Source organism: Electrona antarctica (assembly GCF_951216825.1).
Source record: "Electrona antarctica genome assembly, chromosome: 17".
NCBI classification, from domain to species: domain Eukaryota; kingdom Metazoa; phylum Chordata; class Actinopteri; order Myctophiformes; family Myctophidae; genus Electrona; species Electrona antarctica.
The window spans coordinates 33,911,324-33,937,874 of record NC_136798.1 but is presented as its reverse complement, the minus strand read 5'-3'; the positions used below and the strand labels follow the sequence as shown (position 1 = coordinate 33,937,874).

General features: G+C 43.0%; 1 protein-coding gene across 4 annotated transcripts in view; it reads left to right on the top strand.

Moving 5' to 3' along the window:
• Positions 1-26,551, top strand: part of ino80 (INO80 complex ATPase subunit) — an 85,817-nt gene that overhangs the window by 746 nt on the left and 58,520 nt on the right. For all 4 annotated transcript variants that reach the window (XM_079527078.1, XM_079527077.1, XM_079527075.1 and 1 more), the window contains exons 2-20: positions 5,075-5,129; positions 5,868-6,071; positions 7,984-8,156; positions 8,554-8,621; positions 9,030-9,179; positions 9,272-9,392; positions 9,981-10,186; positions 10,991-11,044; positions 11,559-11,762; positions 12,302-12,494; positions 13,538-13,605; positions 14,087-14,338; positions 15,287-15,367; positions 16,064-16,159; positions 18,031-18,090; positions 18,691-18,833; positions 19,739-19,823; positions 21,058-21,175; positions 22,557-22,642. In XM_079527078.1, the coding sequence (XP_079383204.1) occupies positions 5,911-6,071; positions 7,984-8,156; positions 8,554-8,621; positions 9,030-9,179; positions 9,272-9,392; positions 9,981-10,186; positions 10,991-11,044; positions 11,559-11,762; positions 12,302-12,494; positions 13,538-13,605; positions 14,087-14,338; positions 15,287-15,367; positions 16,064-16,159; positions 18,031-18,090; positions 18,691-18,833; positions 19,739-19,823; positions 21,058-21,175; positions 22,557-22,642 (2,319 nt within the window). In that variant the 5' untranslated portion in view covers positions 5,075-5,129; positions 5,868-5,910. The remainder of the gene's footprint in view (positions 1-5,074; positions 5,130-5,867; positions 6,072-7,983; positions 8,157-8,553; positions 8,622-9,029; positions 9,180-9,271; positions 9,393-9,980; positions 10,187-10,990; positions 11,045-11,558; positions 11,763-12,301; positions 12,495-13,537; positions 13,606-14,086; positions 14,339-15,286; positions 15,368-16,063; positions 16,160-18,030; positions 18,091-18,690; positions 18,834-19,738; positions 19,824-21,057; positions 21,176-22,556; positions 22,643-26,551) is intronic.

Here is a 26,551-nt window from a genome sequence, read left to right as displayed (position 1 = left end):
GAATTTAACAAGTGAAGAAAGACAAGATAAGACACTAACTGACTGCTGTTTTTGTATACAGTTTACAATTTCAATTTAGGCATTAGCAACTTGCCGTAAGCAAGGTAAACACAAGGTAGGCCTAATATATAAAATGCATAGAAATAAACAGTAAACGGTATGATATCAAAAATCATCTGTATATTGAAACTAAATAAACTGTATACTGTATTTAATATTAACTACTTCAACCCCAGAATTCTGGGGGGAACATTAGCCAGAGAAAATACCAGATCTACAAGCACACAATGAGCTTATGTAGACTGGCTGTTTTTTTATTTTTTTGGCCAGAGAGATTTGATGTAGGCAGAACACAACCTAGTAGAGTGCGTGTGTGTGTGTGTGTGTGTGTGTGTGTGTGTGTGTGTGTGTGTGTGTGTGTGTGTGTGTGTGTGTATATTGTCTGTGTATATGTAAACAAGCTGTTTGAACTTCTAAGATGTGTCACTGATTGATTGATTCCCCAACATAAGGAACGAAGTGTGTCCCTCATTAAGGGCCAAAAGGAAGGCTAACAAGTTAACCTGCTACTGTATAATTATTCTTGTATATAATATTGTTGATACTATGTAGCAGGAGGTGACTGGCTTAAAGTGACAGAGCCTATTTGAATGCTTAGCTAATTGTGTGTGTGTGTGTGTGTGTGTGTGTGTGTGTGTGTGTGTGTGTGTGTGTGTGTGTGTGTGTGATCTAATGTATGTGCTGTGTGTGTGTGTGATCTAATGTATGTGCTGGGTTGGGGGGGATTTGTGTATAATATATTTCATACAAAAGGAGGTATATTTCAGGCCTTCAAGCAGAAAAATAAAGGTCAAAGTGCATTTGTAGATTTTTTTTGTGGTGGGTGGAGAGGTCATAAATGTCCTATTTGAGGAGATCATGTCAAATAGTGGAGCAAGATAGTATTAGCTATTAAACAGCTAATGTTCTGCAATAAGTCATGACAGGAGTCAAAGTGAGCTGTCTTGTTGGTGTGTAAACAATGGTGTGTGTGTGTGTGTGTGTGTGTGTGTGTGTGTGTGTGTGTGCGCGCGCGCCTACAGCACCTTGACCCTTCACTCTCATTGATACACTATTCCACTTATTCACTGCAGCGAGGAAAGCAGCTAGGCTAACGTTAGCATTAGCTTAGTATGTCATTATACATGAGCTAACCAGCTAGCTAAGCTAACTGCTGCCTCCTATCATTAGCCCGCAGCGCTAAATGACTGCCTTCCCTTGACTGACAAGTGACAACCCGTGGGGTTTAGTACTAGTAACTAAAAAGCCTAATTTATGCTCCGTGCAGTCCGTGGCACTACGGTGAGTCACGCGCCGAAAATAGCAGATCTCCAAGCTGTTGTGAGCTTGGAGATCTATTTTCGACGATGAGGGCTCACATGGATAGGATAACGTATGGATTTAAGTGGGTACATTGTTGCAACGCCTCATTTGACGTACATGCTGAATGTGATGGAATCAGTGTGTGTGCAACATATGGACATTTTGTATATTTTGTGGTAAATTAAATAACATCATAAAAACCTGTATTCATTGCAGTCAAGAAGGGAAAGTCAGGTCAGGTGTCATGGCAACAGCAGCCAGTGAGGGAGAAACCCAAGAGAGCTTCGGCTAAGATTGTGACAAGAACCAACAACACTAAATAAAGAGTGAAATAATTACAGTATAAATTAAATAAAATGCTGGCCCGCTGATATCTTTGAATACTTTATTAACAGTTTGCATGGTACAATACAAGGTCCGCTAAAAGGATGAACCCAAGAAAGTATTTGCCATGGACATACAAAATCAGTAGACAAACACAAAGAGATAGCCTTAAATGACCGTTGCAGGTCGGTAACTCAGTGTACAAATAGTTAGGCTACTTGAAAATAAAACCTTTGAGAACCGCTGTCCTGACTCCTAGTGGACTTCTAATGTGTGTACACGTACAGTAGTGTTATAGTAAATCAGTGTCATACATATAGAGGGTATGCATGAAGTGAGTGGCAAAGTGAGTTTAACGTTGTTCAATGCAGTCAGATAGGACTTCTCTCTGTTTGGATGTATGGGCTATCAATGCCAGAAAGTTCGTTACAGCCACCATAACTTCTGGTTATGATGATGATGATGTCACACGCATACCATCTATTCTGAAGAAAATCTGACATTCAGTAATTGGCAGTAATGATCAAAATAAGAACATTATAATGGTGTGTAAAAACAAAATCTAATTTGCCATGGACAAGGCCAAGTCTTGCCACAGACACATTTGTCTGTGTACAGACACATTGATGACCCCTAGGGGGTAGGAGGGAGGGGCCCTATAAGATGATTGTCCCAGTGGCCTGGGCGGGGAAGCAAAATGCTGCACACACAAACATGCGTAGATGACTGTATCAAGTGTAAATAAATAGTTCTCAGCATAGCGGCTGGCTGTTTTTGAGTTGAAAGGTTTTTTTGTATACAATTCTACAGCAAAGGTTGATCCAAGTTCACGGTGCTTAAAGAGACTCCTATTCGGAAAATAAAGAAAGTATTTCAATTTGTACCCAATGAAACCACAAAACTGCTCTGTAGAACAAACTAATTGATGATGTATTCACATTCACATACATTCTAGAGTTTATTACACACAGACAAATATATATATATATATATACAGTAAGAACAGTGGATCTATGACGTCCCTAGCAGTTTATACTGAATCTACTCAATGGGAAGGAGGCCTACTGGGGGGGAAGCCATACTGTGTGTCATAGGCTCAATATGTCAGTTTGACACATTCAGTAGATCTCGTGCTTTGTGGCCAGATGTAATTTCTTCGGGTCTAGTAGGACTATAGTAAATAATATAAAAATAAATCACTATAAAACTTTGTAAAAAAATACATATTTAGCCCCATGCTCGAATGCCCCCCACTAAAGTTGTCCTTTAAATGGTTTGTGTCTGAACTTGCTATTAAGTTGCATCACTCCAGCTAAACCCGTTTATTGTTTTATATTATATATCTGTAAAAAGTCTATGTAGGTTGTAAGTCTGTCTGTTGGCTAATTTACTCATTTCTGGTGAATGATATCTCCAGTAGGCACTATTTTAATTATGGAACCTAAACAATTATGTTATAGGCTACTGTATACCTGTAATAAAACATTCTATAGTTCATTGTAGGAGGTGTCTATAGGCTTTACTCATTAGTTACTGGCCTTTGTAGTAATCAAGTTCATCTAACTCATTCTCATTAAAATGTTATTTTAATGTTATTGTATTGGGTATAAAATCAGTCAATGATTAAGAAATGCTAGAAGAGGCAAATACCCGTACACTCTAATGAACGGCAAAATATATACATATATAGTATTGTCTCGCGGCTTCTCGCCTCCCTGACTGTCCGTTTTTCAACCATATTAGTATGCACAGAAGTGTGTGTGTGTGTGTGTGTGTGCGTGCGTGTGTGTGTGCGCGTGCGTGCGTGTGTTTTTACTAAAATAACTACACTGTAAGCTGTAAGGGTCCACTGTTGAAATATCCCCTCAAGGAACCCTGACCCCACTTTGAGAACCACTGACATAGCATGTGATAGTGTGGGTGTTGGTTTGATTGATTGAATAGGTGGTCCTGTGTATCCAATTCGACTCAAACATGTACAATACACCAACCTATTTGTTTTGTGTATCCAAAAGGTCAGATTAGCCTTCATGATTTTGGAGGATAGAAAATTACCTCAAGAATTAGTGTAATAGCACTGATATAGCTGACCGGTTGATTTCTTTCGTAGTTACTGAGTCATGAGTCGATGAATTGGATACACAGGATCACAATGGAATCAATTCCTCCAGGCTCTTTGTGTTATCCTTTTAGCATTATTGTATAATAACTGTACCTCTGTACTCTTTGCAAACTGTTAAAGTATTCAATTAATCAAACCAACACCAACACTATCACACGCTATGTCAGTGGTAGCTCTGGTCCATCCATAGCTCTAATGCCGTTGCATTTAGAGCTATGTTACTGTCAACTTCCGGCGCTTGCATAAATGCAGACCAGCCTCTCGTCTGTAACGTAAACGTTTTACCTACTCACCAAAGGCGGCTTGTGTTATTAGAAAGCCTACTTTCCTTAGTGGACGCACTCTGAGCCACCCACCACATGTATAAAATGCAATTTTTGTCCAGAAAGGGATTGAAAAATCTTGTCTGAGGTTTTCTCTTGGCAATATCGGTAGAGTTTCCCTTCTCTGTAGAGAAATTCCCTTTCTCTGTCCACTAGGGAAAGTAGGCTTTCTAATAACACACGCCGCCTCTAAATGTTCTTTATATTTACGCTACAGACGAGTGGCTGGTCTGCATTTATGCGAGTGCTGGAAGTCGACAGTAACATAGCTCTAAATGCAACACCATTAGAGTTATGGACCAGAGCTATGTCAGTGGGGGCATGGCCGGGGGGGGGGGGGGGGTTATTTTGGCAAGCTACTGTAGAATACTTGTTTAAGTCCATGCAGTTGCAGATTGCAGACAGGTGCTCTTTTATGGTGGGGGGTGAGTCATTGCCCGTTTTTTGCTTGGGCCCCTGCCCCTCAAAATGTCTGTGCATGGCCCTGTTGACTTATGCCGTGGTTGTTTTCCCTTATTTCTTTTAACTTAAGTATAAGTATCAATACTGCAATATAGAGATACTAGGAAAAGTACAAAAGTATTGACATCAACATGTACTTAAAGTACCAAAAGTAAAAGTACTCATGCAGAATGTCCCATTTTTAAGTTTTCAAATGTATAAAAACATTTGAAAATAGACGATCTACAAGCTCACAATGTGTTGCAAGCTTGAAGATCTGCTACTTTCAAATGGCTGAAATGTGTACATAGAGTTGAAGTCTATGTTTTGTAATAATGAAAATATACAAAGTAACTACTGACTAAAGTTTTCAAAAAAATGTAATGCAAAATTGGAAATACTCTCAACATTGTACTTAAGTACAGTACTGTACAGTACTGCACATAGTTACTTTCCACCACTGGACTTGCTGACATGTCTCTCTCTGTCTGTCCTACTGTAGGTCTTTCAATTCTCTGACAGTCTTGGAAATACAAATGACCACTGTAATTCAGAAGGTAGGTACTACACACAGATCTGGGGGGCAATTTATTTTGGCAAGCTAGAAGAGTTCCAGAGGTCCAGTTGCTTTTATTTCGGTTTTGAAGGAGTGTAGGTAGGGCATTCCACATTTTGGTGGCATAATAGTAGAATTAATTCATCCCCATGTTTGTGCCGAATCTGGGCGGCAATGAGATCAGTGGAGCTCCCTCTGGTGTTGTGCCTGTGGGTGATACTCTTTTGAAGTAGATAGACAGGTAGGTTGTAGTAGTTAGAGTGGTTGAAGGCACAGGCGGTAGGTGAGAGACAGGAGTGGGAAAGCTAATATTTGACTGACTTTTATGCTAGTTTAAAAAAACATGGAGGACAATGTTATGTTCATAACCGCAAACGATAACGCACAGCTAATAACACAACACAGTAAAAAGAGTAGGCTGACTAAAGTTGCGCTTCCAAACACCAACGCTCCATGCTGCTCAATGTTTTGACACTAGATGAGGTGGGCAACACCAACTTTGATGAGGCAGTGTTGCTTCATTTTCAAAATATAAGGTTTTCTTCATTTCCTGATTTTTTCTTTTTTTTTAATTTCCTGAAAAAGCTTTGTGCTTTTTGTTTTCACCAAAACATATCACTTATAAACACAACAACAGAAACCACAGCTCAGCAGCACTCAGACACGTTTCATATGACACTGGTTTCTCCCCTCCTTCATTGTGCCTGTCTGTCTCTCTCCTCATGGTGTCTCTCTCCAGTGAGTGTGTCCCACCCTGCTGGGTGGAGGCGTCTCTGTCCTGCATGGCGTCAGGACAGCAGGGCAGACTGGAGGCCACGGCGGCCACAGGGGGGAGCTCCGGTCTGGCCAAACCTCTCTACCTGCAGCGCCTGGACCGCTCGCTGAGGCTGGACTGTTTCCTGCGCCAGACCTCTGCCATCTTCAACAGAGACATATTAACCAGGTATATACTAGCGTATGAATGAAAGGTAACTGGATTCCGGGCGTAAGGAGATCGTGGCAGCAGGAAAGAAGAAAGTTTGAGCGCTTTTACCACAAAAAAGCACAAGTAAAGGGTTTCAGATAGTGTAGAAGCTTGTTTTCACATGCAGCACAGCTGTTGGGTTTCTCATTTCTTATTTACAGGCTGTACAGCCGTACAACCAAAGGGTCTCTTTTCCACAAATACATTTACACATAGAGATGAGATAATATGGTGCGTGAGAGAGAATAGCATCCACTGTGTATGTACTTTGCATAAGGAGTTAAGGACATTATTCAATTAAATTCACGGTGCAACATTATTCAAGGTCCTCGGGTGGTTCAAGGAAGAGCTAGTGAAAGTGTGAGTAAAAGCATTTATACACATACATAGATTGTGTTGAAGCGGTGTGGGTTCCTCCTTCTCATAGCTGGTGAACACTGAATAGTAGAGATGCTAGGGATGTGCCGATGGGATATTTTGGCCGATATCCGATATAATTAATTGAAAAATACATATAGCAGGGTGTCTGCACTGCAGGCTTACGCAAGTCAGATTTAACTTTAATACCTTTATATTTAATATTTTGAGCTTGTAGATCTGTTCAAGCTGTTACTTTGGGCTTGTTTATCTGTAAAGACAGACCGATTAATCGGACCGATTAATTCATCGGTCTGATTGATTAATCGAACCGATGCAGATTAATCTAAAAACAACTAAAATCGGCCGATACCGATGTGTTTGCTGATTATTCTCCCATCACTAAGCGATACCATTTCTTCCTTCCCGACGCTGATTCCAATATCCATAACTTGCGTATCGGTCGATACAGAGTACTGATCTGATACCAGTGTGTAATGAAAACAAAAAAAAGATCTAGCTACAGTGGCTCTCAAAGTGGGGTCCAGACAGCGACCCTCAGGGTTCCTTGAGGAGGTTCCAAATGGACCCTTACAGGTCTGTAACTCTCAAAATTATGGGGGTCTTTGAAATTAAACAGTTTGAGAGAACCACTGATCTAGAAATACAATAACAATTTCCATTAATAACTCTTCAAGGTCAGCTACAAGTTGGTAAAAATAATAATGTAAATAGTACAGTAAGAGTATTACAGTACTATTACTATTACAGTAGTGCAACAGCAACTGAAGTATTCAAAATATCAAATAATTGATCACTGTAAATGACATGTCATTGTGTGATAAATTACATGGCGTAGAATGGCATACTCGCCGAAAACAATACCAGCATCTTAGGCAGTATCGGCTGCTTTTCTGACACTGGTATTGGTATCAACTCTAGTGAACAGACCCTTCATCTTGACGTCTCCAAGCAACCAGTTTCAGTGCGACATATGCCCCAATATTCACAACAACACAAGGCCGTGTGACAGGCTATCCTGATGGGGAGAAATATGTCAGACACACAGTCTGACACAGATCAGTGGAGCTCAGACCATAGTCATACTAGCTGCTAGGACAAGCTGAACCATAACAGACAGGCTGTAATAAAAACAATAGCTATCAGGCCTAGCGGAGACATGTTGGCAAATAAGAAGTTCAGATTGAATACATTTTTATCATATCTATAAATGCATCAAAACAGAAATATCTCATTCTTTCCCCCCCGTTTTATTTTTGAGGGGCGCTATCCCCTCAATGTTTAATGTTTGTTTTTAGTTCAATGTTTGTTTTAAAAACGCTATTGACAATGGTCATCGTCATATTGTCCCTCATTACGTCATATTGTGTCTTTATTGTTAATGGCATTTAATGTTTGTGTTGGCACCGTTTGTTTTACATCACCATTACATCACCTAATAAACATGAGTTAGACTTTAATATATTTGCGCCCAGCACTTCACACGGGTGTGATTTTTTTCTTCACATTCTAGTGAAGACAGTGATGACAGTGATGATGGTGAGCTGGGGCCAGGCCTATCCTTGGACTCCACCAATCAACATGCGGCGTTGACTGTGAAGGAGGAGCCATGCGAGCAGGAGGAGGAGGAGGAGGAGGGGCTAGTGGAGGGGAAACCCCTGAATGGCGTTCTGCTACAGGTCAAAGGTCAGATAGCTGCACAGTTTCTCTCTACTCTATTGGCAAAGAAATTATTTAATTCATCTAGAAAATCGTCTATGTCGGGTGGAACCCCTTCACATGTCCAAAACTGTTACTTTTCAGAATTTGAATTTGAAAGTACCAAAAGTATCAGATCGACAAGTTCAAAACACGTTTTCGGGACGCGTTTCAGACGTGCAGATCTGCTACTTTCGTGTGGCGCTGTAGGATGATCAAGTTCATTTACGGAAACAAAAAACAAAAAAACACAAAAGTTAAAATATGGAGATACGAGTTTTCTGCCAGGAAACAACTAAATATAATCTCCCAGAATGATCATTGTGAGTCATTACATTCATGTATTTCATGTGAGTCATTGCATTCATGTGTTTTTCCTCCACAGACCAGAAAGCAGACAAGGCCAGTCTCTACAACTTCTCCAAACTGAAGAAGAACAGGAAATGGCTCAAGGTGATTCCCAGTTCTGGTGTCTTGGTATCGCTGCTTTTCTATCCGACCAGATGGACCTCTGCCAGGATCTACAAGCTCACATTGCAATGTGACATGATCTACAAGCTCACAACACATTGCAATGTGACATGATCTACAAGCTCACAACACATTGCAATGTGACGCATTTGTGAGCTTTTAGATCTGCTATTTTCTAAACCCAAACCACACCAGCTGCAACTCCTTGCAACAAAACAAACCACACCAATGCAACTCCTTGCAACTGCCAAATTCTGAGAGAAGTGATAGAACTTTTTCAGGTTGAGAACCACTGCTTTATACAATCTCTCTCTCTCTCTCTCTCTCTCTCTCTCTCTCTCTCTCTCGCTCTCTCTCTCTCTCTCTCTCACCCCCCCCCCCCCCCTGTAGAGTATCCTGCTGAGTGATGACACCACAGATTCGGACTCCTCGGACTCCTCAGACTCAGACATGTGTGTGTCCAGAGAGGAGCTGCAGGACATGTTGAGACTGCATCGCTACACCAGGCTGCACCAGAGCAAGTTCCACACTGAGCACGAGGTGTGCACGCACGCACGCACATGCACGCACGCACACATGCACGCATGCACGTGTGGACACACTAACACAGAACTGTGCTCTCTTTGTATCAGCTCCATCAGTATCAGTACTACAGCACTGGACTGCTCTCCACCCATGACCCCTTCTATGAACAACAGCGCCATCTGCTGGGGAACAAGAAGAAGAAGATCAAAGATGAGAAGAAGTTTAAAGGTAAGGCAACAGATACGGGACAACTTCACAGATGTATATTTGCGTCATGTCCTCACGCATTAGGAGCATTTGTGACGAAAGTCTGTGAAGGTATTTCACACATCATGTGGCACAGATGTAAACAAATAAATAATAATTGTCTAGCCGTCGAAATAAGTGATTTAGCGATTCACCCGCGGAGCTGCAGTGCGCTCTGTGTGGAGTTATGTAATTTTCTCACCTGTACCACTCGTTATTGGATATAATAATTTACCGTGCCTTATCAGATTAAGGTAAGAAAATGGTTAATCCAGATTCCAGAATTCCCCTTTAAAGTTAATAAAAGACTTGACTCTGTCCGTCTGTTTAATTTATTTATATGTATAACTGTGAGTCCTGGGAGCTGATGGTAGGTGTTGAGCACTCCTAAAATAGGAGGGAATAAGTTACACACTCCCGCTCCATATGCAGTGTTTTTAGCCCTTTAGGCCTTCTTCAGAATAAAGTCAACAAATGTGCGCGCTCTGACTGACACAGACAATAAGCCTCCCCGGCCATTCATGTGATTTAAATAAAGTCATTCCTCCTGTGTCTGTTCTTGTCCGTCAGCCAAGCTGAAGAAGGTGAAGAAGAAGAAGAAGAGGGGGGAGGGGGACTTCCTGGAGGAGGGGCGCCCCTACATCACCAAGATCTACGCCAAGTTCTCCCACGATGCACCTCTGCCCGTCGTCAAGAAGAAACACCTGACCATCGAGCAGCTGAACGCTCGGCGACGCAAAGTCTGGCTGGCCATCGCCAAGAAGGAGATCCCCAAGGTCAGGAATTATACCTCGACGTTAACATTGGATTAATTGTCGCTGTCGGGCAGAAACCGCTTATCTTTATATTTGTATTTTTTCTGTTTTTTTCCCTGTAAATTATTATGCGTTATGAGCTTGCTACTTTTTCTATGTTTGAATCCAAAATGTATTTGAACATATGAGGATTCCACCCGACAGAAACTCTGATTATCACCTGATTAACAGCTGATTCATAAGTGATTAGCATTTGATTAACACCTGATCACGTATCACACGTATCAAACACCAATCAAGCAAATGTTTGGTTGTTTTTTTGTTTTTTTGGGCCACCCCAATGCTTTTCCAATGGGAGTCACATGGTTTGATCAAACATTTGTGTTTGATTGCTGATTGCTGGTGGTGTTCTGCCCCTCCCATTGGAAAAGCATTGTGGTGGCCCAAAAAAACAAAAGAACGACCAAACATTTGCTTGATTGGTGTTTGATACGTGTGAATGAGGCCTTATTAAGACAGGATTAGCACCCAGTTAACAGCTGATTAAAATCTGATTATCACAAAATTAAGACCCGATTAACACTGTTAACATCTGATCATCTGATACAAAAAATATATACAAAAATTGCAGATCTACAAGCTCATAGCACGGCGCGAAGTGATGCGATATGAGCTTGTATATCTGCTATTTTTTTATAGCCAAAGTATAAAATATGGTTAATGTGGTTAAAATTATTTTGATGCTGTAATTACTACTTAAAATCTAAAATGACACGGATGCCCTCCCAGTTTTAATGGATGTTTTTATCTGATTTCTTTTTACAGACATTCAAGCAGAAGACGTCTGCTAAGAACCTTGTCCTGACCAACGCAAAGAAGGTGAGCAGTGAGGTTTGATGCGTGCTAAACACATACGCACATTTCTGCAGAAAGACACCATGGTGTTGTTTCGTGTCTGTTAGTCATTCCGACAGTGAGGACAGGGGCGAAACAATGAATGTAATGGTGATTGGGAGAACATTTATCAAATGCATAGTAATCTAGTAATAAAGTAGTGTATGCTAACTTGCTGTACAACTGGTGGAGTTCGATCTGATAATGTGTGGTCGTTATCTGATGTGATCTTCAGGTTCAGCAAGCAACCACATACAATCAGCCATTACGACGCCATCAAGGCACTACACAAATACAGTTTTATCGACAAAATCAACTGTATTTAGTCGACTAAAATCTTATGATGTTTAGTCGACTAAAACTAGACTAAAACTTTTCAGATGACTAAAATATGACAAAAACTAGATTAACTGTTGTTCAAAAGACTAAAACGAAATAAAAAACATTGCTGTCAAAATCAACGACTGATCCGTGTTCTCGCCGTCCCGCTCCCTCCCAGCTGGCCCACCAGTGCATGAGGGAGGTGCGGCGCGCTGCCATCCAGGCGCAGAAGAACTGCAAGGAGACGCTGCCGCGCGCCCGCCGCCTCACCAAGGAGATGATGCTCTACTGGAAGAAGTACGACAAGGTGGAGAAGGAGCACCGCAAGAGGGCCGAGAAGGAGGCTCTGGAGCAGCGCAAGCTGGACGAGGAGATGAGGGAGGTAGGTAACAACCCAAGGATCCTATAGAGAGAGGGTATGCGCCTGGCATCATCATCATCATACCCGGAAGTTATGCAGGAACGCCAACTGAGTGGCAAAAAAACTACTTTCAGTGCTTTTCTTACTGTAATCTGCTCTAGTTATTAACAACCAGTGGTAGAGGCGGAAAAAAACAAACACCATTCAGAGGGGACCGCAGCTCAGAACATGCACACTGGGTCTTAGGCTCGTTCACCTTGTTAACACCTTGGACGTCCAAGCCGGAGTTCTCCGTCCAAGTTCAAGGTCACGGTCAAGCACCCTTGATGAAATGGATTAAATAGTTCCGGGCTTCTAAGGTGTTAACACTGTGCAACGACTTTGGTCATTATGAAAGACAGACCCAGCGTGCACGGTCGGAACTGCGCTGTGCTCTGGATGGAATTATGTAATTTTTAATGCGGATTTCTAATTTGACAATATATCTCCTCTCCTCTCCTCTCCTTTCCTCTCCTCTCCTCTCCTCTCCTCTCCTCCCCTCCCCTCCCCTCCCCTCCCAGGCTAAGCGGCAGCAGCGTAAACTGAACTTCCTCATCACGCAGACAGAGCTGTACGCCCACTTCATGGGGGGTAAGATCCCGGGGGGAGACGTCTCTCAGGAGGACATCCTCCGGAGGCTGGACGACTCGTCCTCCCAGAGACAGATCGACATCGGGGGAGGGGTGATGGTCAACGTCGGACACGAGGACTATGGTACCCACCGACGGCTTGATTCAACGATATATCACTAACGTCCATGTTGTCGTTTAACGTCATTATCGTTTTGTTGTTTTTGGGCAGAAACCTCTCATCTCCATATTCTAACATTCTGTGTTTTCCCCGCTACACGAAAACACCGAAATTAGACGATCTACAATCTCGTAGCTCGAGCTTGTAGATGGGGCTATTTCCCCCGATGTTATATAGTTCATTAGGTTAACCCATTAAGGCCTGACGTCGAAATTAAAAAAAAAAAAGTTTTCTAAATCATGACAATTTTCGGAAAGATTTGAGGCACATTTTAACGATTTTTCAAAAATAGCAGATCTACAAGTTCATAGCGCGCCACTCGGTGGCGCGCTATGAGCTTGTAGATCTGCTATTTTTCAATAGCTAAATTATAACATAAGGGGTTAATGGTTAATGTGGTTAAATGCTAACGTGACATGGATGCGTTCCAGGTCTCAATGGATTAAAGGAGCATTCAGTGATTTGGAAAAAAAACCCGGTCCAGCCGGTAACAAGATGTGCACATGCACACGCTCTACAGTGAGGGAAGTACAACAGACCAACAGCACGTGCACCAATGCCCGCCCCACTCGATCATGATTGGAGGAAGGCCCCTCTCATCCTGATTGGATGAAGGCTTTGCCACCCAAAGCCCAAACCGAAACTAGGGTTTTTTGACCCCAGGGGCTCACTGGGGACAGGGAGGAACTCCTTATATGGTCAGCACACTTTATAGTAGGGAGGATTATCCAAAAAATAAGAAAAAATAAGTGATATTTGAATTAAGTGAAATCACTGAATATACCTTTAAGGTTTCACTGGACGCAAGATTCAATTTGATTATGATTCACCTGTTGAAAACCTTCCGCGATGCTTCTCGATGTACAAGCTTACAGCGCATCTCAGCAACATGCGAGTGCAATGTTTGGTAATGTTTCGTAAGAGTCATGAGTTGACAGTACTTTTCAAGGGGGGGGTAGCTTTCTGCGAGCTGATATATTATGTGACATTTTGTGTTCTGTTTCCAGACAGTGACTATTACAAGTCTCAGGCTCTGAGGAACGCCAGGGACGCCTATCACATTCACCAGGAGAGAGTAAGTACACCTTTACAAGCACTGTAATGGTGATTCTACACTAGTACAGTCAAGCCAGTAGAGCAGTAGATTTTCAACCTGAGGGCTGTGAGGATATTGCAAGTGGGCCCCTATATTATTGGCGAAATATGCCAATAATAAAGTAACTAATATTACAAAAAAATTGAATAATGTAATCCAACAAAATGTTAGGGTATTTTTTCATTTAAAAGAGAGTTTTCTTTGTATTAATACTATGTCAGTTCCATTGATCCAAGCGAGAACACAATTCTTTTATTAACCATTAAAATAAACATGCTCTGGAAATGCACGCGGCACACTTGTTAAGTGGTCCAATGGGTGGGCCAGAAAAGGTTGAGAACACACACACACACACACACACACACACACACACACACACACACACACACACACACACACACACACACACACACACACAATCCTTCCTTCCTCTCGCTATCTAATGTTTCACTGATTTCAGACGAGGATTTTTGACGAGGAGGCCAAGACCACCCGCGGTGCGTGCGGCGTGCACGCCGTGACCGTGGTGCACGTTCCCCCCGCGTGCATCTCGGTGGCGGGGGCGTCGGGCTCCGGGTTCGGGGAGAGCTACAGCCTGGCCAACCCCTCCATCCACGCCGGGGACGAGATCCCACAGCCCATCATGTTCAACGGCAAGCTGAAAGGGTACCAGCTGAAAGGCATGAACTGGCTGGCCAACCTCTATGAACAGGTCAGTGTGTTAGACTGTCTATATCCTCTATGAACAGGTCAGTGTGTTAGACTGTCTATATCCTCTATGAACAGGTCAGTGTGTTAGACTGTCTATATCCTCTATGAACAGGTCAGTGTGTTAGACTGTCTATATCCTCTATGAACAGGTCAGTGTGTTAGACTGTCTATATCCTCTATGAACAGGTCAGTGTGTTAGACTGTCTATATCCTCTATGAACAGGTCAGTGTGTTAGACTGTCTATATCCTCTATGAACAGGTCAGTGTGTTAGACTGTCTATATCCTCTTATCTCCATATTATAACTTATTGGGTTATTAAATTGACGTCTTGCTTGATCATACTGCAGCGTCACACAAAAGCATCAAAAGTAGCAGATCGACAAGCTCGTAGTGTGGGCACGAAGCGACGCATTTTGCGCTTGTAGATCTACCACTTTTGATGTTTTTTTAGAGGTTTATACCCGATATGACTGATGCTTAGAATACTTAGAATACGGACCATTGTGTAAAAAATCACACCCGTGTGAACTGAGTGGTGTAAGGTCTTATATAGACTGATCAGCTGTGGTCTGACGTAATGTCTGACGTAATGAAATCACACCCGGGTGAACTGGGTGACCGTAGCAACCATGCTCATTTTCTGGTACGAACAAACAGACAGACACGTAAACTAACAAAGCCAGTCGTAGGAGTGGTTTACACCACTCAAAAAGTACGTACAGTATGTACTATGCAATTTGTCTGTCTGTCTGTCTGTCTGTCTGTCTGTCTGTCTGTCTGTCTGTCTGTCTGTAGTCTAGTCTAGTCTAGTCTAGTCTAGTCTAGTCTAGTCTCGTCTCTATGTATCTTATGTATTCTCCTCGGTCACTGATCCTGAGGTGTGTGTGTGTGTGTGTGTGTGTGCGTGTGCGTGCGTGCGTGTGATGGTGTGCGTGTCTCTCCCTCAGGGTATCAATGGCATCCTGGCAGATGAGATGGGCCTGGGGAAGACCGTGCAGAGTATCGCCCTGCTCGCCCACCTGGCCGAGGTGAGAGACATCACTAGAGCCACGTCACTGACCCATTACGTATCGGCCACTCGCTTGACTTTACTGACCACGTCGGGGTTGGCGATTATGGCCAACTCCCAAGTAGACCTACTTATCATTATCATCGCCTTCATATAATCACACTAGTGTGTATGTTCTCATAGCAAACAACATCCCTGTCAAACATTCTGTCACTCGTGGGACTACGAGCCAATGGGGCCTTTAACCCTTTGCCGCGTTATTTGAAAGCATGTGTCACTGGCATAAAAACACACTGTGGTCCTGGGACCCGTTTCCTGTACAGACACACGCACACGCACACGTCCACGTGCACGCACGCACCCACGCACGCACGCACGCACGCACGCACGCACGCACGCACGCACGCACGCACGCACACCAGAGAATGAGAAATTCCCTAAAAGGGAACTTAACAATAAAAACAATAGCGTATCTACAAGCTCACAGCGCGTTGCCCGCACTCTTTAGCTACTGAAGTATGCGGCCTACGACATGGATTTTCTACACATGGGACTTTGACAATTCTTTCAATGCAAAATGTTGCGTTTATGTGGGAGAGTTCGGAAAAAGGCAATTCTCCTGAATACGGGTAACAGGGCAGGGGCTGAAGCCCCCCTTTGATGTATATGTGTGCACGTGCCTGGTTGAACGTGTGTGCTGTCGTTGCTGTTGCAGAGAGACAACATCTGGGGTCCGTTCCTCATCATCTCTCCCGCCTCCACGCTCAACAACTGGCACCAGGAGTTCACACGCTTTACCCCCAAGTTCAAGGTGAGTCCTCCTCAAGGTGGTCATATGTTCAATATAAAATATGGTCATATATGGTCAGGTAAACTTATAATATTCAGTGTAGATGAGAATCTACACTCCACGGCCTACAGGGTTAGCGAGAGCCACTGGGAGGCAGTGTTGCATCAGACTGACAGGTCTGAGATTGTTTTGGTAAATGGTAAAAAGGTCTTTTATATTAAGCAGCTTTACCCAGAGCTCAGTGGCCTTGTGGTTAGAGCCCTGAGACTGGGAGGTCGGGGTTTGATCCCCGCCCGGGTCATACCAAAGACTATAAAAATGCTTCCCAAGTGGCTACTGCCGTATATAAATTGTGTTTCTAAATATATGACATGCCCCCGCACGCATGTACGTACGCACCACGCACACACACACTTACAGAAATAGAACAGACCTGGTCTATTCTATTTGCCCTGATATGGTGAAGACCAGTTCTGGTTAAAACATTAAAATAATGTTTTAGACATGATTAAAGTACTTTGATTTTACGCCCTCCTCTCCTCCGTTATGTTTACAGTGCTCAGATCTTTACTCTTTTCACGCACGCACGCACGCACGCACGCACGCACGCACGCACGCACGCACGCACGCACGCACGCACGCACGCACGCACGCACGCACGCACGCACGCACGCACGCACGCACGCACGCGCACGCACGCACGCACACGCACGCTCGCACACACACACGCTCGCACACACACACTCCCAAAGTGACGTGCATCGCTCGATGTGCTCAGCTGACGATAAATCAACTCGGTGTGTGTTTAAGTAATGAGCTGTGAAAATATCCAATTTGGCTCCGCTGCAGATAAGAGCGCTGACATTCCTGCAGAAGAATACAATGCATGCTCGGCCTCCATGTGACAAGTCTTTCAGTCAGCGGCTCATATCACACAACTCGGTGGCGCGCTATGAGCTTGTAGATCTGCTATTTTTCAATAGCTAAATTATAACATAATGTTTAAAACGCTAACGCTAACGTGACATGGATGCGTTCCAGGTATCAATGGATTAACACGATAAAAATGTGTCCTTTTAGATTTTCAAAAATATCAGATCTACAAGCTCATAGTGTGGCACGAAGTGGCTTGTAGATCAGCTACCTTTGCAAAACCGTGAAAATGTTTGCAAATCTTTGGATATATATATTTTTAAAGCGAACATTTTTACCTCAAATCTTTGCTTCTGGGTCTCCCCGGGAACAAAATATTTGGAGATGGTTTGCGGCCAAATATACATACAGTATATCATTTTTGGGGTCCTTGACATGAAAAGGTTTGAGAATCACTGACAAAGTTATTCATAAAATTGGATTTATTAGAATGTAGAAAGAAAAACACCTGGTGATGTCTCATTGTACTCACTGTGCTCTTTATTGATTGATTGGTTTTATTTGGTGACATAAAACAAGCACAATGGCACTTTCCTGACATACAGTATAGCATCACAAGCATGAAAACACAATAATACCAGAGGGCTTATTTGTCTTCACAAAAATACACTAAACAAGCATAACAAACACAACAATACCTCAGACAGATGCCGTATACATAAAAACTTTTATGTCTTTATTAGAGACTTACATTGACTGCAGATAATGCAATTGAACCTGTTTTTAACCTATAAATTTAACCTTAAATGCATTAAACCTATTTCAAATGAAGTGCTATGCACCTAGACTACCTACACTACACACTACAGTAATAATAATAATGAAGTTCACAAGTGTTGTCCAAACAGTCTATTAAAGTACATATTTGAGTTTAAATTGTGAGATATCAACCTGAGTTAGTAAATAACTCACTGTATGGTCTTTTTCCTCACTATAACATGGTCTTTGTTGTCCCTCAGGTGTTGCCATATTGGGGGAACCCTCACGATCGTAAGGTCATCCGGAAGTTCTGGAGCCATGTAAGGAGATCATAATGATGATAGTGATGATGATGATGATAATAGCAATGGAAATGATGGATATATATATTGTAGTGAAATTATGGACTATATCCTCTCCCTGGTCTCGCGTGGCCAGACAACTCTTCTACAATCTCTGAATGCTATATAGCAGCGGTTCTCAAACTATAGGTCGTGACCCAAAGTGGGGATGCGGGAAGGTGCCGTTGGGGTCGCGCAATTCTATTATTTATTCATTTCATTGACAAGAAATGATAGGCTTACAAATCTGCAGGAATCACTGCTTTTGTGTGTGTGTGTGCGTGTGCGTGTGCGTGTGCGTGTGTGTGTGCGTGCGCGTGTGCGTGCGTGTGCGTGCGTGCGTGTGTGTGCGCGCAAGAACCTGGTGCCTATTTGATACAGTCAATGTATGCAATGGGATCATGGCATGAAATGAGAGAGAGAGAGAGAGAGAGAGGGAGGGAGGGAGGGAGGGAGGGAGGGAGGGAGAGAGAGAGAGAGAGAGAGAGAGAGAGTTTGTGTTGCAGAAGTTGTGTCATGTGTGTGTCCTGTTGCAGTAGACATGTGTCATGTGTTTGTCATGTGTGTGTCCTGTTGCAGAAGACGGTGTACACGCAGAATGCTCCGTTCCACGTGGTGATCACCAGCTACCAGCTGGTGGTCCAGGACGTCAAGTACTTCCAGAGGGTCAAGTGGCAGTACATGGTCCTGGACGAGGCCCAGGCCCTGAAGAGTAGTACCAGGTACACACACACACACACACACACGCACACACACACGCACACACACACACACACACACACACACACACACACGCACACGCACACGCGCACATGTACACGGACACTAACGCTAAGGCTGGTGCTAAATTGAGTACCGAAGTCCTGACGTCACTCGCTCACCACCTGGGTTGTGGAAGTCATTTATCTATATGGACAATAACATTGGAAACGGAAATTTCTGACATTTCTATTCAGAGCTACAACACCGGATTCCCTTGTATCAACATCATTTTTGATACACAGTATTAACACCCACATTCTGCTGATTCCTGAGAACTTTTCACAACAGCAGCACACATTTTTTGTCTTTGATAAAAAATACACAAGGAATTTTCACCCACACTTCTGCTGCTTAGAGGAACATTTTAAATACAGATATGAGGAATTAAGTGTGAGGAAGACTTCTCAGTTTCGTGTGACTCCTGTGCACGTCGAACTGGCAAAATGTCTCGTATGTTTAGTGGCAGTTATGAGCTACAAAGGCAGAAAATAAAGCATAGCACAATGACGCAATGGATTTATTTATTCTTTATTTATTTATATATTACCTGCATGAAAATGGTTCCTCCGCAAACTATTTCCTCACAGTTGCTATTTGGAAAGACATATCCAAAATACTCACGGGTTCTTCAAGTTCAGGTTCTACTTGTTCTACTTGTTGCTAGAGCTTCTCCGAAAATATCACATCGCCAAGTTCACAACGTGTGTGTGTGTGTGTGTGTGTGTGTGTGTGTGTGTGTGTGTGTGTGTGTGTGTGTGTGTGTGTGTGTGTGTGTGTGTGTGTGTGTGTGTGTGTGTGTGTGTGTGTGTGTGTGTGTGTGTGTGTGTGTGTGTGTGTGTGTGTGTGTGTGTGTGTGCGCGGACAGTGTTCGATGGAAGATTCTCTTACAGTTTCAGTGTAGGAACCGACTGCTGCTCACTGGAACACCCATCCAGAACACCATGGCTGAGGTTAGTCCTGGGTGTGTGTGTGTGTGTGTATGTGTGCGTGTGCTCGTGCGCACGAAATGCATGCTTGTGTGTTTAAGATTTTACAATTTAGATGCTCTTAATTAAGCAACTTACAGTAAGCATGAACAAAAAACATGGTAATACTAGTCATCATGAATCATACGTAAGCTAAGAACATTGTGAAGACCACGTTCCTGGTTATCACAAGAAAAATGGGTGTTTTATGGTGGAAAGTAATGTTTTTTAAATACTTAGTTGCATTGCTGGTGTCGTGCTATAGCCAATCTACTCAACTCAACTCAACTCAAATTTATTTATATAGCACATTTTACATGACCAGGTCAACCAAAGTGCTGTACAGGTTCAAAAGAAGCAAAGAACAAAACAATACAATATAAACAGCTATTTGAAACATCAAAACAAACAGGCATTTAGAAGAAATGAAAGCAAAACTATACAATATAAGCAGACAATACAAAGGAGCAAACAAAGCAGACTATTGCACTAGTGAGGGGAACAGGGCTACCTCAACTGACACTAAAAGCCAGGGAGAATAAGTGGGTCTTAAGCCAAGATTTAAAAGTTATGATGAACCGGGCAGCTCTGATGTGAAAGGGAAAATTGTTCCAGAGCCTGGGGGCAGCAGCCGCCGTGAAGGCTCCATCACCCTTGGGTCTTTTGTTGGTCACTATCACATCTAGTTTGAGCTGGTCGGTCGACCTCAAAGCCCTAGGTGGGCTGTAATTTGAGATAAGGTCTGCAAGGGATGAGGGTGCTAAACCCATTTCGAATTTTGAAAACATAACGTTAAAATCTTAAAATCAATGCGGATTCAAACCGGGAGCCAATTAACCCATTTTGGGCGGGAACCCCTTTTGGTGTTAGCATTATGTTATGCTTTAGCTATTGAAAAATAGCAGATCTACAAGCTCGTAGCGCGCCACCGAGTGGCGCGCTACGAGCTTGTAGGTCTGCTATTTTTGAAAAATCGAAGAACGACTGACACAGAAACATAGCTTTTTCAGAAAACTGTCAGGATGTAGAAGACATTTTTATAATCTGATCTCAGGTCAGAATGGGTTAAATGGAGCGAGGCTAGGACTGGAGTGATGTGCTCTCGCTTCTTAGTTCCAGTGAGGAGACGGGCAAACTTGTAGATTTACAAGACACTCTGTGTGTGTGTGTGTGTGTGTGTGTGTGTGTGTGTGCGTGTGCGTGTGTGTGTGTGTCACAGCTGTGGGCTCTTCTACATTTCATCATGCCGACGCTGTTCGACTCCCACGACGAGTTCAACGAGTGGTTCTCCAAGGACATCGAGAGCCACGCCGAGAACAAGTCGGCCATCGACGAGAGTGAGTAAACTGTGGCGGTTTTAAGCGCCGAATAAATCAAATGGATTTCCACGATTGCAAAGCATTTAAAACAGAAACGTTTGCCTAAAGCCTCATTCACACCAAGGAAGTTGAAATAAGAAGCTGCTTCTTATTTCGATGTAATCTCTATGCAAATCAGTTTTTTTTTAATGAAAGCTGCTTCTAGAAGCTAAACAAAGTGTGCTTTTTTGGTCTGAACGGGGCATAAGTGTCACGCTGTATCAAAAGGTCATGAGGTCACCAAAATAGGGATGGGGCGATATTCATTATTTTATAGGCCATCGCGATATTAAATGCTCACGATACTCATATCACTGAGCTTTTATTTTATTGTGAAATTGTCTGCCATACACTGGACCTGAGTTTGACCTCTGTACTGTCTACACCAAATCTCTTCACCAAAAATAGCAGCTAATCTTAGCACCCAAATTATAGACGCTGGGGTGCAAGTCTGGTTTACTAAAGTGGTATTTTACAGCCTAAAATAATAAATCGTAAATTATTTTGGCCACAATAATCATGACATGAAATGTTCATATCGTCTCATCCCTAATCCGGACAGTAGTTTTTGAGCAGGTATCTTGTTTGGGAGGAAAGTGGTGGACTGGACAGACAGACAGACAGACATACTGAATGTCATCCAAGAGCCCTGCTGTTAGCCAGTCAAAAAAGACCAGAAAAGAAAAGTACATTTGTTTATATAAAGAACATATTGTAGCCAACTCTTATGGGGGGGTGTTTGTTCTACTGCTTTCTTTGCCAGCTGACATCATGCAGTTTTTTCCCTCTCCGCTCCATTTACGTGTTTGGTTTATGTGTTTAGTTGTGATGTGAGTAAGAAGACTATGGCTCTCCAGGCACGGTGAAAGAATGTTCAAAGTGTTTCATTGTAGCCCAGCCAGGAGGCTGGGCCCTCCTATGCGGGGGCCCAGGAGCTCCGGGTCCTCTCTCCCCCTCTCCCTCGAACAAGATCGCAAGATCCCTAGATCTGCTTCTTTTGCTGTTGTTGAATTTGAATCCTGAAAAGTCACAGTTTTGGACATATGAGGTTTCCACTCGACAGAGACGATATAGAGCTCATATCTCCTGGAAGGGAAGCTCCCTTCCACAACAGGCATAGTTGAGTCGAGCACTTCGACCCAATGCTGCCTTTTCAGGCAAACTGACTTAGGCACGGCAGGTCTGACTTAGGACTTTTTCTGCCTTTTTCGGGGTAGAAAGGAGTTGATGTGTTTCTTTTCTCCGGTCGTTGAGCATGTGGTTCATGTGTTTAGTTTGCTGCTGAATGCCGTTACAGACCAGCTGTGCAGGCTGTGATGTGATGCGTTTAATTTGATGTAAATGTGATGTGTCGTTACAGACCAGCTGTCCAGGCTGCACATGATCCTCAAACCCTTCATGCTGAGGAGGATCAAGAAGGACGTGGAGAACGAGCTTTCAGACAAGGTACAGGGGAGACCTGTCTGTCTGTCTGTCTGTCTGTCTGTCTGTCTGTCTGTCTGTCTGTCTGTCTGTCTGTCTGTCTGTCTGTCTGTCTGTCTGTCTGTCCGTCCTCTCACAGAGGAGGCCTCTCAGTCCCAAAACGTAGAATATTTTTTGTTATCGTTGGATATGATTTTTTTCTTCTTCAGATGGCAAAGGCTGTTTATTCACATTTACAAACATAGATAACAATACAAAAAACAAAATGGCAAGGCAAGGCAAGGCAAGGCAATTTTATTTATATAGCACCTTTCATACAAGAGGCAGTTCAAAGTGCTATACAGAATAAAAACAAATACAGAGTGCAACACTGCAAAAAATGAGTGATTAGATACAATTAAATACTGTAAGATAAAGGAACATATACATTAGAACAAATACTCCCACCTTTGATTAAAAAAACAGTAGTTAACACTCCGATTGCCCGGGGTTATTTAATCCATTAAATCATAGCGCCCAGCGATTTATAGCAGCGGAGCACTTTTACGACAACAACGGGAGGTATGAGTAAATCTAACGCAACTAGCGACGGGACCGTGGTGGGCCATCTAACACATGATCTGTTCTTAGAATTGGACGGGATGATTTAGATCAAGATTTTTGGTCTCGTCGGTTAAACAGGGGGGGAACATTTTCGATGACCAATATCGAGTATTGCGCAACAGGCGCTCCTAGGCTGTGGAGCGATGCGATCGGTTGTGATATCAATAATCTTCGTCTTTTGGATAAAACTTCGTCCTGGGCGCTGGGTGTTACTAATTGAAAGGACGGTGAACTTTGTCCTGGGCGATTGGGGTGTTAATGTCATCTGTTTCAGGTTTCATGGAGATAAAGTTATTCTAGGAAGAGAGGAGAAATGTAAGTTTTCCTAGTTGGTCATCAATCGAGGAGCGATGCTCATTGACATCAGCTCCTGGAACAGAAGTTTACAGGCGTATGGCATCCGAACCAGAGAGATCTGGGTCTTGTTGCGACACCCTCTACATTCATAGGTGTGTGTTCTGGTGTTGGCGATGGCCATCAGACCACACAGGTTACAGACGTGGACCTGGTACGGGTCTGAAACTTCAAAGAGACGTTCTCTCAGGAACTGAGCAGCTGACAATCACGCTCCATCTCCCCGAACCGAAGGCCTCCGTCGCGTGATCTTCCCTCCATTTAGGCAAGCATTATATGAGGGGGCTGCGTTGCTTGAGGCTGATGTATGAGGCACTTATGAGTCAGCTGGCCAAGGAGAGGCTTAGAGGTCAGTGAGATGGCAGACTACTGGAGAGACTTCCTGTCTATGACAGATGTGCTAATGCAGAATGCGCATGCAGTCCATATCTGCAACTGCGAAGAGTATGTCAGCTCTCTGCGTGCTATGCTGTCGTAGATGGTAGCATACGACAACAATAAGAATGGAAGGCTGCCTGCCTGACTTCTGGGCGATGCTGACAGCTCTCCCTGCTGAATAGGTTGCCTTCCTTCGTACTAACTTCACTCAGTCCATCACAGGTAACTCCTATTCCAACATGGCCTGGACCTGTGAATTGAATGTACAATGAACAAGGGCAGCAAAATGAAGTCAGGCTGGCTCTCCATCCTCCAAAATGAAAATCAGCTGCTGGTGCACTCCAGAAATGTTAACAATGTGGCCCGCATAAGAGCTGCTCACAACACTCTTGCCCCTTGAAAAGAAGCCAAGAGGAAGCACACGGAAAGTGGCCCGAAATGGATGCGAGAAGATGAGCAGTGTGTGCAGAACCCGATTGCATGCATGGATGAGTTCGACTCATTCCTGTTTAATCCGGCCTCATCCACACTTCGCACCCTACAGTCAACTATACCTGCCTCTGTCAGTTTGAGCAAACATTTGACATTTTCCAAGCATGCATGCGTAGAGAAGCCCGGCGAGGAACTCAAGGCAAGAGCTGCTGAAATCAAAGTAACAATTCTTCTACAACAATAATAAATTGAACTCTTGAGAGGTCCATTTGGTTTACACTATCAAGAGTTAAAGATCTAATAAGGGTCCATTTGGTTACCAACTCTCCATCATTTAGCTGGGGACCACCTGGAACCCCCTCAAGGACCACTGATTAGTGAACCCCTGCTCTGTAGGACAACACCGTCCATCACGTCTTGACGTAGACGAATGTGTTGTTGCCAAGCGCAGCGTCTCAATCCCTTGAAGGATGTCTGATTGATGTATTGATCCGTGGGAGGCGGGTTCAAGCGTGCGTACGGAGTTGCACAACAGAGTGTTGCTCTGTTGTGCAACTCCGTACGCATGCTTGAACCCGCCTCCCACGGATCAATACATAAATCAGACATCCTTCAAGGGATGTCCATCCTTCAAGGGATGTTAGGTTGTTTTCAGTGGTGGACTGGACAGTAACTAAGTAGAGTTAGCAGAGAGTACTGCAATTTTGAGGTATTTGTACTTTACTTGAGTATTTCCAATTTCCAATACTCTTAATTGTATTTTTACTCCACTACATTTATTTGAACTAGTTTCTAGTTACTTTGATTATTATTACAAAACATACATTAAACATTTGAAAATAGTCGATCTACAAACTAGAGCTAGAGCTAGATCTGCTATTTTCTAATGATTTTTATACATTTGAAAACTTGAATTGGGACATTCAGCACATTGTGCACAATGAGTACTTTCTACTTTTGGTACTTTAAATACATTTTTATACCAACAATGTACTTGAATTCCGTCCATCACGTCCTGACGTAGACGAATGTGTTGTTGCCAAGCGCAGCGTCTCAATCCCTTGAAGGATGTCTGATTGATGTATTGATCCGTGGGAGGCGGGTTCAAGCGTGCGTACGGAGTTGCACAACAGAGCAACAGTTAGGTTGTTTTCAGTGGTGGACTGGATAGTACAGTTAGCAGAGAGTACTGCAATTTTGAGGTATTTGTACTTTACTTGAGTATTTCCAATTTCTAATAATCTTAATTGTACTTTTACTCCACTACATTTATTTGAAAACTTTAGTTTCTAGTTACTATGATTATTATTACAAAACATACATAAAACACCACAGCCATATACATTTTGGCCATTTGAAAATAGTCGATCTACAAACTCACAATGCGTCGCAAGGCGATGCATTGTGAGCTAGATCTGCTATTTTCTAAAGATTTTTAAAAACTGGAATTGGGACATTCTGCTTCTACATTGTGGTATTGCTACGTTTACTTAAGTATAATAGAGTACTTCAAATGGCGTGTTTTCAAACTGAGTCCAGCAGAGTAAAGCATCTGGAACAGTGAACACGCACGAATCAATCCATACTTTGACGGATCAATTTATAGCAGAGAATAACGCGTTCCGCTCCCGACTCCAACTGAGAGTTCAGTGTAGGTGTTTGGCACCATCTGTCTGTCTGTCTGGGAACCTCTTGTACTTTACTGCTGCTGTTACCTGTTACTGCTGCTGCTGCTGCTGCGTTGTATTGATTCATCACTTCCTCTTGTACACTTTATAGCTGTTTTGAAAATGTATCTTCACTTCTGACGGAGAACATGACTCATGAGACGGACAGACAAAGAGACAGACAGACTACAGCCACAACCTACGTTATGTTTTACTCAAAACTTAAGAAACTCTAGCCGTGATTTTTGTACTTTTTCTGTTATGTATGTGTCTATGGAGTTAACATTACTCTAATAGACCCCCAGGTGTGGTTAGAATATTGAAATATGTCTTCCCTGTGTATTTGTGGTTTCTTCCTGAAAGCTGAAAGCCTTTGAGTCAAAAGGCCCAATCGAATTACACCACGTTAGTGACATCACAATATCAACCCCTCCCCCTTTATCATACAACAACAGCTGTGGGTTTCAGTTCAGGTTCAGGTTTCAGTTCGTGAACTGGT